At 42.5% G+C, this 12,816-nt stretch overlaps 1 protein-coding gene across 1 annotated transcript in view; it reads right to left on the bottom strand.

The window, feature by feature from the left end:
- Nucleotides 1–2,741: 2,741 nt before the first annotated feature.
- Nucleotides 2,742–12,816, bottom strand: part of ppfia2 (PTPRF interacting protein alpha 2) — a gene marked incomplete at its 5' end in the record, with an annotated part of 177,465 nt that continues 167,390 nt past the window's right edge. The window contains 7 exons of the mRNA XM_084050032.1: nt 2,742–3,966; nt 5,320–5,415; nt 7,337–7,496; nt 9,424–9,492; nt 10,018–10,193; nt 11,517–11,614; nt 11,939–12,132. Of these exons, the coding sequence (XP_083906158.1) occupies nt 5,354–5,415; nt 7,337–7,496; nt 9,424–9,492; nt 10,018–10,193; nt 11,517–11,614; nt 11,939–12,132 (759 nt within the window). The 3' untranslated portion in view covers nt 2,742–3,966; nt 5,320–5,353. The remainder of the gene's footprint in view (nt 3,967–5,319; nt 5,416–7,336; nt 7,497–9,423; nt 9,493–10,017; nt 10,194–11,516; nt 11,615–11,938; nt 12,133–12,816) is intronic.

A 12,816-nucleotide genomic window follows, 5' to 3' on the forward strand; every position in this document is an offset into this window, starting at 1 on the left:
CTGGTGCTTTGACTTGAACAACAAACAAGACAAATAACTTTAAAAAAATGTGTTACAGCATAAATATTAATATTTTCATGGGGGGCCCTGACACTACATCTTTTCACATTGGGGTCCACTGCCCAAATACATGTCAATTCGGGGGGTTGACAACAAAACGTTTCAGAACCACAGATTCCAAGGAAACAGCTGTAGGTGAATGGATAGAGTCACTGACTAGTGAGCCGCAGGTAACAGGTTCAAGCCTCAGCTACAGCAGCAAGTCAGGATGTCAAATCAAATAGGTATTATTAGGAGTGAAATGGTTGTGTTTCTTCACCCCAACTGCACATGACATCAGTTTACATGTACGTTATTTTCAGTGATGAAGACAAACCGCACAGACGTTCACTGTACTTTAGTACATTTTGTAAACTTATGACTCTGAGTAGAGTATAGGCTGACTTAAACAAACAAATAACAACTTAGTATAGTCAGATTATTTTTTACACAACTTACATTTTGTAATCAAACTACCGAAACGAAAGTTGGTCACCACCGAAACGAAAAAAATCACTAAGTGTGGAGGCCAAAATCGTCCCCCCAAAAACCTGTTAGGAGTACGTTTCAGGCAATTTAGAGTTGATTGGTAGTACTTTGTAGTGACTTTTTTTGGTCCCTAACATTCATCGAGCTCTGGACTTAGTACATTTATTTTTTCACCATTGTGTCACTACCGAAACGAAAGTTAAATCCGAAAAAATCACTAAGTGTGGAGGCCAAAATACTCCCTCCAAAGACCTGTTAGGAGTACGTTTCAGGCAATTTAGAGTTGATTGGTTATTTTCGTTTCGGTAAAATTTATTTTACAGAAACGAAAGTTAAATCCGAAAAAATCACTAAGTGTGGAGGCCAAAATTGTCCCCCCAAAAAACTGTTAGGAGTACGTTTCAGGCAATTTAGAGTCGATTGGTAATTTTCGTTTCGGTAACATTTATTTCACCGAAACGGTTTTAACTTGTTTTTCTATATACTTACTAATACTAATATATAACTAACTAACATACTTACTAATACTAATATATAACTAACTACTATCGCATAACTAATATACTTACTAATAGTGTCTATATTATAGATTATAGTGTTAGTGTGTCAATATTATAGTGTTAGTGTCACTATATTATAGTGTCTATATTATAGTGTTAGTGTCACTATAATATAGTGTCTATATTATAGTGTCTCTCTAGCACCGCCCCTTCCCCTCTAGCTCCACCCCTTCCTCTCTCTGGCTCCGCCCTTTCCCCCTCTAGCTCCACCCCTTCCTCCCTCAATCTTTCTGTAATATTTCAGCTGCCCGTTTATATTTGTTCTATAACCCCTCCGCTTTATTGTCTGGAAACCACGGGGGGAAGAAGCCCCCGCGCCCACTCCCTGCACCCTCTCTTGAGTGAGTAACCTATCTGACCGACACAGGTCCTCTAGCCATTAGCCCTATTGTGTGGGACCGCGCCAACTAGTCCTAGCCACGCTAGTACTTGTGACCCTGACTTAGTCCACTGCGCCATCAGTAGCCCTGAAATTCAATGCTTTCCGTGTTGATTTTAAGGGTTTCTGGGTGTGTGGGTTCAAGCCTCACTCACTCCTTACCCTGAACCTCTTCTGTAAAGGAAAGGTTCAGGGCAAAGAGTGAGTGGGGCTTGAACCCACGGCCTCTGGATATGTAGGCAGTGTGTCTACACACTGAGCCATCAGCTGCCTTGCTATGAATAGTCTTCATTCCTTTTTGCAGTAGGCGAATGGTTAGAGTCACAGCCTGGTGAGCCGAAGGTTGCAGGTTCAAGACTTGATCACAGCGGTATGAGCAAGACATTTACAACTGATCCTTTGAGGGCAGACATTAGCTGGGTAAAACTGGTAATATTATCAGTATAGTCTGACTTTTTTTTTTTTACAACTTACATATTTTAGGAATGTTTTACAAAGCATGTTAAACATGAACAAACACATTAACAGACAGTTGTAAATGATGAACTGTCTTCACTTTACTATAGGGCACATAATAACTTGTACTAAGGATTTATAGATACTTTAGGAATGTTTAACAAAGCATATGTTAAACATGAACAAGCTACCAATAGCTTGTATATATTATGTAACATCAGTTACAAATGATTTAATAATCATTTACAGATGTATTATACATGGCTTATTCATGAATAGTTACTAATACCTTTATAGATGATTTGTAACCGTAGTTATAAAGGTTTTAGTAATCATTTACGAATGTCAATAAACAGGTTGTTAATGATTTGTTAATAGTCTACAAAAATGCTTTAGAATGGGTCGTTACAAATGATTTAATAATCTTTTACAGATGTATATAAATGGCTTATTCATGAATAGTTCACTACTTACTAATACTTTACAAATGATTTGTAACTGTAGTTATAAAGGTTTTAGTAATCATTTACGAATGTCAACAAACAGGTTGTTAATGATTTGTTAATAGTCTACAAACTACTTATAAACGTTTATAAATGCTTTATAACGGGTCATTATTGTAAAGTGCTACCAAAAACAAATACTAAGTGTTAGTACAAAAATAGCAAACAATTAACTTAAATCACTGACAGTAGTTTTTTATTGACAATGAAAATTTGTTTGCTTACCACTTAGTTTTGACCAAAATACAAGTAGTAATAAATAAAAAAAGAAAAACAAAATGGACACAAAATAAAGTGATTCATTGTTCGTGCAAATCTAAGTTGTAAAAACAAACCGAGGTGAAAGACTTGATTGAATAGCCCATCAGAAATAACTCAAAGACAGCTATTAGGGCTGTACATTAGGTTACCCTGGAAACTCCGATGGAAACAAAGAGTTAAGTTACACCAACATAAGTCACAGCAAGCAACAGGTTTTTGTCATTAAAAGGTCACCTCACTTCAACATGATCAGATACACTCTACGCACATTATGAGCTAAAGCAGGTCTGTCTTTCAGTTATTTCTTCTGTTTGCTAGTTTCAGGGTTGGAGGAAAAAAGAAGGCCAGCTTGGCTGAGTGTGAGTGTTCGGCTTGCTACTGCATGGCCTGATGAAACATACAGTACAGCAGAATGAATGACATCCTGCTTGTTCTCTGAGTGGAAGGTTTGTGCAACTTCTGAGGGGGAGTGTCATGTTTTGTTTTGTCCTTGGCTGTAAAAAGTCCAGAGTTGTTGTGGTTGTATCAAAGTGCTTGTCAGGTCTCTAGGCGTTTACTGTATCCTCCCAGAATGCTGTTGTGTATTTTGTTTTTTATAAGAGAGGAGAGTGGAGTTTTTTTGGGGCTCAGAATGGGTCAGTACACCACTTGAGGGCTCATAGCCGGTTCTAAACATGTTTTCAACATCCAAAATCTCTCTTGTCAGCAGCACAGAGTCCTCATCATTGTCTTTGTCATTGCCAGCACAATGAAAAAATAAAACCGTATGTACAAAATGGTTTTGGGAAAGGGGGACGGGGTAGCATGAAGAATGTTCAAAGAGCAGCATATTTTTTTTATCTATGAACTACTAAATGAGAGGGCAGGGGCGTCTGCACAAACTCTGAATATTTGTTTTTTTATACATAGATGTGTATTTATATATATATTTAGAAAAACGCCATATTTATATTCATTTACAGATAACCTACACAACTCCTGTAGAAGAAATACACAGTACATTATGCATCAACAAGTTACTGTACATGTAAAAGGTAGAAATGAAAATATAGCACCGGCATCTGGTGCCCACGTCATGGGGTGTGGTGGGGGGCTTGGCTTATAGTAAAGAGAGGGCAGCTTGGCAGGAGAGACCCCTGACTTAGACCTCCCACCCCACTCTCTCTTGTAACTGGGGAGGGCAGGGCTTCTTGGCAGTGAAGTGTCGACAGAATGTTTTGTTCCCAGGCAAGTTGGCCCATCTTAGCAGCTCCGTGGTCAGGCTCCATTAAAACCGCACCTGTGGTGGAGGGAGGGAGGGAGGGGGGGGGAAACAAGTGGGTGGCGAGGACAGAATATCTCATCTCTATTATGTTTTGTAATTGACCATATTCCTATGGTGGGTGTTTTGCTGTCACACTCGGGCGGGGGTGTGAATTAAAGGGAATGAGTTGCATTAGAGCCTATGCTGGGTAGTTGATGTAGTGGTGCACTCAATGCTGCTTGAATTGTAGGAGTAGTAAGGGCTCAGTGGATTAAGCAGCTTGATGCTATGACATTATGCGCTCGGATAGCTCATCGTCTGTTTATTAATCAGGTATTTCATGGTTGGCAGTGGTGACATGTGGTTACCATCTGGTTCATGTTGAGGTACATTTAACATCTACTCCATAGAGGCATATACTGTATTATCTGTTGTTGTGTTGGTCTTCTGTTGTTGTGTTGATGAAGATCAAGATCAGAAGTTGAAGATCAACACTACACAACACTATCACCTACACATTGTTGTCTAAACAGCAACAGTGTTAAAGGATTTTCACACGGCAAGCGACTGATGTGCTTAATCTTACAGTAAAGGCACAGAATCTCTGTACTTCTGTAGTTCACGTATCTCGAGAACCGTCTGACCAACCGACTAAATACTTGGCACGTGCGTCGCCGCCGACCCGAGGGGCTTGAGTGCACGACATCGAGTCGGCAGCAGAGGCCCTAGAACCCCCTGCAGAGCATGAATACAAACACACACAACAGTAGCAACTCACCACTCCACCACTGCAACTTGAAGTGAAAGCGAAGTGTCGCTCCCATGTGAAAAGCCCTTTAATGTTGTGTATTTATGTTGATATTCCAGGTACCTGTCCTTTCATGTGATTTGCGAGGCAACGCCCACCATTCAAGTTGTCATTTGCGGGTGATTCACATCTTATGCGCCACATCAATCACGTCCTATTGTGTCATTCACATACAACGGCCAGTGTGAATTTGCGTGTATTCGCCTTTACATTGACTTTGCATGTAACCACAATCAGAGAGACGTGAATGAAGTTTACCCGGTTATCTAGCAAGGTACAGCACGTTTAGCGGAAATAGATTGCAAAAGCTCAGACTGAATGATGGTATACAGCGCTTTTAGTCCTTTTATGGACAGACATGAAAGACGAGACATCAGTATGAGGACCACGGCACACTGCTCGCCCTGTCTTTTCTTATCACCGCTACCTGGCAACAACGCAGCAGACTCCTGCCAAGCCGCAGACAAACATGATTATCTGGGGACACGGGTGACTCTGCTTTCTTTGATCCGCCGTCTGTTTTATTAGTTGCTGCTGCACAGAGACAGCCCTTTGGTTGTGTACGTGTGAGTGTTACATACAGCGTACAGTATGAGGTCGCCCTCTCTCCTCCTCTCAGCAGGAATAGGTCCTCACCGTAGAGCTGTCCAGACGCTGCACAGCTGAGGGTCCACCAACTGTAGGGGGAGACAGAGATCATTAAGCAAGTACACTCCTGTTTCCAAATGAAAATAGGCCCACACTCTCAAGGGAACATTCCTCTTTAACATCCACAGCGATCATATTGCCCAAGGTAATATCATGGATATACTGTAAAGACACATAGTTATCCATAGCAGTACAATCACAGCACACACACACACACACACACACACACACACACACACACATAGCTAGCTACACCCACACGTCCATACAGAGATGCACAACTGGGATTAGTTGTAATATCACCCGGGCAACAGTACCATGGCACACTGCATCACACAATCAAAAGGATGTTTAAATGTTGAGTGTTGAACACACCAGCAACATGATCAGACCTTTTGTGCACAACACAGACCGGGGAGGAAAGACGCACAGGGAAGATTGTTCAAGTGTCAATGGGATTCACCTTGTTAAGAGCAGAACTCTGGTCAAAACGTATTTCAATTATGTATCATGACTAGGGTTCAGTATTGAAATTAGGTTCCAAGTAAGAACCGAATCGAATTTGCTGGGTACCCATACAGATGAAGGGATCAATAAAGTCCAGTATTTCTCTCATAGATAAAGCGTACAACAAGCTTTAACTTCTCCTGTTTTCCATTGTGTTGACATGGAATAAACATATGAGAGGTTACTGTTCATTACATTAACTTAAAGTTGACATTTATTGATGTAAAATGAGTTTACAGGGACAATTGTGATAGTTTAAACACCAGTGTTTTCATATATTTTCACTTATTTTTTTACCTTTGGGGAATCGATGAAATCCTAACGATGCTCATCCCTAACCATGACTTACAGTATGTCCACAATGCCAGGACAAATTTAGAGGTCTTTAGAAATATAATGCACAGCATCAATTCTCTCTATAGACCGAGAAATTAGACCAGGGTCCTCCTTCAACAGTGGAGAGAGCGAGAGAGTGGGACGTGTTATGACAAACGGTGTCAGTGGTTATGTTAATGCATTTTCCGCCCACGTAAAACCTCCTGATGCGGGGCAACATAAAAAAACGGCACTCACATCACTCATCTGTTTTTAGCTGCTTTCGTTAATGTCTTAACATCCAAGGGTTGCACCAGCAAGACCCTTCTGCAAGAGGTAAGCATGGTTTCCTATTCCATAACTTGACCCCTAGCATTGAACACCAGGGGTTTCACACCTGGCCGTTTAAGAACTTTGCAAAAACCCACCCTGGGAGTAGGGTATTGAGGGATAGTGGAGAAATCAAAATGTGTAAGAGGGAGAGAGAGAGAGAGGAAAGTTGGTGGTGAAAGACAACAAAGAACAGAAGATACAGTATACTGCATGGCAGGATGGTTGGGGGCAGAGAGGGTTGTTCAACGTGTAGTGAAGCCTGATTCATACTTAGTTGCGTGCCAGCGTCGTGCGCCCGAAAACAGCCGATCTACAAGCTTGCAACGCGCTGTGAGCTTGCAGATCGTCTGTTTCCAGTGCACGACACCATCCTACCGTGCAGTATATCTTTTTCGGCGCACCAAAAATAGTGGATCGGCTATTTTCGGTGCGCGATAACACCCGCGCGCAACTAATATAACTCAGGCTTAAGGCACACCAGGACCAGAGGCTGTGACCTCCAGTAGGGGGGGGCTAGGGCATAGCTGACCTTGAAACCAATCCAAATACATGTCGTCGGAACTGTCGTCCAGCGCCTCATAGAGGACTGTAGAGAAGGCAGTCCCAGTGTCAAAGAGAACAAGAGACATTGTCAGAATGCTCCACACACACACAGTGAGGACCCCAGACCCCCCACACGTTCTTCATCTTCAGTTAAACTACAGTGCAAATGGATTTAGAATAAAAAAGGCCTTTACACACCAAACCAAAAAAACGTCCCTGGTGTTTAAGGACCTTAAGGTCCCAGGCGCTCACCTTCCGGGGGCAGTCTTCTGGAGTGACCCGAGGTGGTGGTGAGCCGGAACCCAGCAGGGAGCGTCTCGGCTGATCCAGGCATCATACTGATGCCATGGACGTCCCGGGGAGGAAACTGTCTCCTCGTCCACGATGGACCCCGGAAGTCGTTGTCTTCACACTGAAATGATTGAAGATATGTTTTTAGAGAAGAATCTTTAACATTCATATGTTAATAGTTAACACATTGGGTGCCAAACACGGTCTGAACCGTGTTTGCACAGAGTAGCGCTTCGGTGCCGAACACGGTCTGAACCGTGTTTTCAGTCGCTTTTGTTTTTGTGCGTTTTTTTCCACACGGGAGGGGCTGGAGCAGCTCTGGAATCACCCACGGTGATTCTGAGAAGGAAGGGCCTTATATCACCGTGCCAAAAAACATGGCTCCCCACCCGCTTCCGTTCTATCTCCTTCTCTAAAACCCCTATAACTCCGAAACATTTTACGTTGGGAATGTAATCTGTTATTATAAAATTCTGGCACCGAATGTGTTAATAGAACAATACTTTCATGCCATTTTTGTCTCCGCCAGGCCGAAAGGCATGGCGAGAGAGTATGTTTTGCCCCCTGTCCGTCCGTCCGTGTGTCCGTCCTTCTGTCTGCGACCAGCTAATCTCCGCCACCGTTGACCCGGTCGCTGTGAAACTGCACACACACACTCCCTGGATGCCACAGCAGAACCTCTGCCCCACAATTTTCAAATCAACCTGTCATAGCGCCACCATGAGGCCGACTTTTGCTAAACACATCTTTTGATATTACTCCTACAGATTTTGCCCAAAAAACACGCTAATCGGTACACAGTATCTCCATAGCCATGTGATCAACACGGATCTGTTTGATTTTCCATATTCCATCTTGATTGACTAAATTGGCTTCCAAAGTTTGCAGGATTGGTTCGTTTCGAACAAAATGCCTCAAATCATGAACGCAGCATGCCATTTTCGTGAAATTTTCCACGTAGATTCCCACTTGGCCCAGGAATTAATGCCACTTGAAAACGTTCAAATCAGCCTCATGGTGGCGCTATAACAGGCCGATTCACGTTTTTAGCTATAACTGCACCGATCTGCGTGAAACTTTGCAAGCACGCTCCTTAGAATCCAAGGGAAAACATTTGCCGTGCATTTTTCACATATGCCTTTTAGAGCGCCACCAGGAGGCTGAGTTTTGTAAAACACTTTTTGCTTTTACTCCTTCAGATTCTGCCCAAAAATCACGCAAATCGGTACATAGTGTCTCTATGGTCTTGTGATCAAGATGAATGTGTCCGATATTTCATATTCCATCCTACTTGGCTAACATTGGCTTCCAAAGTTTGAACACAATTCCTCAAATGAACGCAGTGCGAGATATCCGTGAAATTTTGCACGCATATTCCGACTAGGCCGATGAAGAAATGCCACCCTTTTCACATAGCGCCACCAGCAGGTCTAATTTAGCAAACCACATTTTTGGAACAAAATGCCTCATATCATGAATGCAGTGTCTGATTGCCATGAAAGGCCTAAGAAGAAATGGCAACTTTTTGACATTGGCCTATTATAGCGCCACCAGGAGGCCACAATAATCTACCTGACCTGGCGGAGACTTGTGCTCCGAGGAGCACTTTTTCTAGTTTGTTTTTGGAAACGTAAAAGTGCTGTAAAAGTTTTTTTTTTTTTTTAAGTTAAAGCTCTGTATTCTGATAGTAATCATTGCTATAGAGTGTTTGTTCAGTTAAGGCATCCTCGTCTCTCCAGCTCTTAATTTAACAGAAAATACATTTTCAGGTGCACCATGATTTCAGGAGAGGGATCCCATTTATCAGCTTAAATTTGAAAGTGTTCCAATTTTGTCCAATTCTTTTCTTTTCTCATCACTTTCAATTTAACTTGTTTATTCTATATCCTGTATGAGTTGTCTCTCATGATTGGATGATATGGTATCCCAACCTGAAAATGTATGAACACTCAATAGCAATAATTACAATGAGAATATAGAGCTATTTAACACATTTAAATGAATCTGCACATATCAGTCAGGTGACAGGTGAATGTAACAGCTCTCACCTCATCCAGTCGTCTCTCAGTGCCCAGCGCCAGCAGGTTGTTGTACTCTCGCTCCATAATCTGACGTGCCTGGGGGGGAAATATACACACACATCTGTTTTTGTAAAGTGACTTTGAGTTCCGAAAAAAGCACTATATAAATTGGATTTAATAATATTATCAGTATACTACAGCAGGGGTTCGTAAACTTTCTGCTCGAGACCCGAAACAGAAATTTGGTGTCTCCCAGAGATGCAAACTTACAGAAATATATTTTGAAATCGCAACACGTGAGCTTGTAGATTTTTTTTTCTTTCAGAAAATCACTTTCAATTACAATTATTTAAAAACTAAATATTTGTTAGGAAGAAAAGGAAACTACTGAGTAATTCATATGCATAGTTATTTTAGCAGAGGAATTACAGACAAGCATCTGAAACATGAAATGCTTCACTCAGTGGCTTTCTATTGAATAGATGAGAGATAGACATTACAGAGTTGAAACTTCACTGGACAGGCTACAAGAGTGACGAGCAGACAAATCATTCTGTTTGTTGACTTGATGCCTACCTGCCTTAAGTGGCTGGCAGAGGCTGTTTCTAATATACTGTATACCTGAGTGTTTTGGTTTGGGATCTGGAGGAGCAATGCCAGGCTGCTGTAATCAAAGTTGTCGTCGAGGGCGACCAGGGCTCCATGAACGCCGCTCTCAAACAGGATGTTGGCATAGTCCCTCAGACCTATGCTCTGGATCCAACGGATCACCCGCTCATTACTCCATACCAGCACATCTGCACAGCAGGACATAGATGTGAGTTAGATGTCCAAGAAAAGCACAATACTGACCGTTATACTGACATGATGTTAACTAGGAAACTGAGATAGATTTGAGTTAGATGTCCAAGAAGAGCACAATACTGACCGTGATAATGACCGTGATACTGTCCATGATACTGACCGTGATACTGACCATGATACATGCTGTTCCTAAATCAGTGGTTCTCAAAGTGGGGTCGAGGACCCCCAGGAGTCCTTGAAGAGGTTCCAGTGGGTCCCCAGCAAAATGAGTTAATATAGCATCAATTTAATCACTTTATTTTTGTTGCTTTTTACCCCTTTTTCTCCTCAATTTAGTCGTTGTGCCAATTGATTCCTCCCAACACACTTTACCCAATAAAATGTAGTGGGCGGGATTTACATCTGTGCGTTCGCTTTCTTATGTGTTCCCACTGGAAACAAACCCAAACTCATTCAACAATGGCGTCCTTGGAGCCAACAACACCACAGAGTTAGTTAGTAACATTTTAACTTGTTCTTCCATTATAGAAATAAGTGGGCTTATAACCATGATCCATGTTCCGTGGGAGAAATGTTGTTAGTGTTCCATGGGAAGAATGTTGTTAGTGGGAATGAAAACATAGGCGCCCCCACCGGAAGAGTAGGGCTGAGGGCGGACCAAACGGGCCAACATTCGGTTACCAACATTCTATTGGGCGGTGGTCCCCCCAAAGTCAAATTCAAGGGAAAAAAAACAGCAGAGGGAGCTGTTTTTCCTTTTTTTTTGACGATGGGTTCCCAGATTGCACTTGCTGTGTTTTCACTGCTGTTGTATCCTACCGACTCACCTGCCAGTGAGGAGCCCCCACCGGGAGGACGTAGAGCCTTCGTCCACTCCTCCCACCCAACATTCCCTGCTGACAGGCGCCGCCCCAGCCCGTAGGATTAAGCAGCGCGCAGTGACAACTATCGCCCGGCTTCCCTCCCCCGAACCCGGAGCCAATTGTGTTCGTGTAGACGCCTGACAAAGCCGGATGCACCACCTGGATTCAAATCCACAACCTCCATGGTGGTGGGCAGGCGCTTAGCCACCCGAGCGCCTCAGTTTAATCACTTTACCCCTATATACATACAACATGAATCTTGTATGGGGGTCCCTGGCACAAAATCTTTTCAGATCCGCGGCCAAATGCATATTAATTTGGGGGTCCTTGTCATGAAAAGGTTTGAGAACCACTGCCCTAAATGACAGCCAAATGGAGGGAGTGGGGGATTGCTGTAAATTTATTTTTAACCTTAACTGTTGGTCATCGCATGGTAAATACTCACATACATACCCCTCAAATCATGTTGACTGTGCTCTCTGCGTCTCTCCAACTCCTTCCTGTCATAGTTGAGCTTCTTCAGACACATGATTCCATACTGTAAACTTGTCCTGATGACACACACACACACACACACACACACACACACACACACACACACACACACACACACACACACACACACACACACACACACACACACACACACACACACACACACACACACACACACACACACACACACACACACACAGTTACATTTACTGGCCCCCCACCCCCTAACAGGAACAGCAACTGTACAGGTCATTATCAAAATCCAGTATGTAATTAAAACCAATGTTCAAATCATGTTGATGCAAAATGACCAGCTTCACTTCCCCTATAGTTTACATCCAGCTGATGCTCTAGCAAGACAGGTAGAGCGGCATTATTACCTGTGGAAGCTGTCCACCATTTTAAGGTGCACCCTCAGGTCCTTCTTGGTCAGGTGGTCCAGCATGCGGGCGTCCACCAGGCACTCCATGAAGTAGCTGCGATACTGAGGTAGTCCAAGACTGGGCAGCCACTCGTTCCCTATCCACTCATGGTTCATGTCACCATAAGCTAGAGTCTGGCAAAATACATGGCAGAGCACAGTTGGCAAAATGTTAATGGAAAGACCCTAATACAATATGGTAAGAGGGTTGAATGTATACATTGCTTTTGATTGTAGGTCATTATAAATGTAAAAAATAAATACTCACAACCACAAGAATTGTGTTTAATATTTTATTAATTTTCAATAGATGATCAAGAGGGTGAGTAGGAATGATAAATACATAAAAAAGATTACCGGTCAACAATTACTTATGTCAACAAGACCAGAAATTGGATCTGGTAAAAAAAACTAAATAGTCATGTTACAGTAGATTGGTAGACAACCTGGCAACTTATCAATATTACAACCCAGCTAGCAGACTAATGGTGGTGGGCTGTCACTGGCCCACCAAAGACCAACTTTCCCCAGCGGCTCAAAGTTGAAATGCCGCGACCAAAGTACTGTTTTAGTGGTCCAGTGGATATGATTAAACATGTCACAAGATAACCCAAAAACATGCATGTGCACATCACACAAAGGGTTTATGTCAATTTCAAGTGCTACATAAAAGGGATATTTCTGAATGTATGAAGGAACATAAAAAAATTAACCTAGGCCTCAGAGGATAAACAAGAAAAGGAGTTTCTCTGGGGAAGAGACATTTTTGCTGTTCTTCCAACTGGATTTGGAAAGCGCACTGTGATGGCACCAGATGTTTTGTTACCCTGGCTGAAG

This window comes from Gymnoscopelus microlampas (assembly GCF_963454915.1).
Source record: "Gymnoscopelus microlampas genome assembly, chromosome: 23".
Classification (NCBI taxonomy): domain Eukaryota; kingdom Metazoa; phylum Chordata; class Actinopteri; order Myctophiformes; family Myctophidae; genus Gymnoscopelus; species Gymnoscopelus microlampas.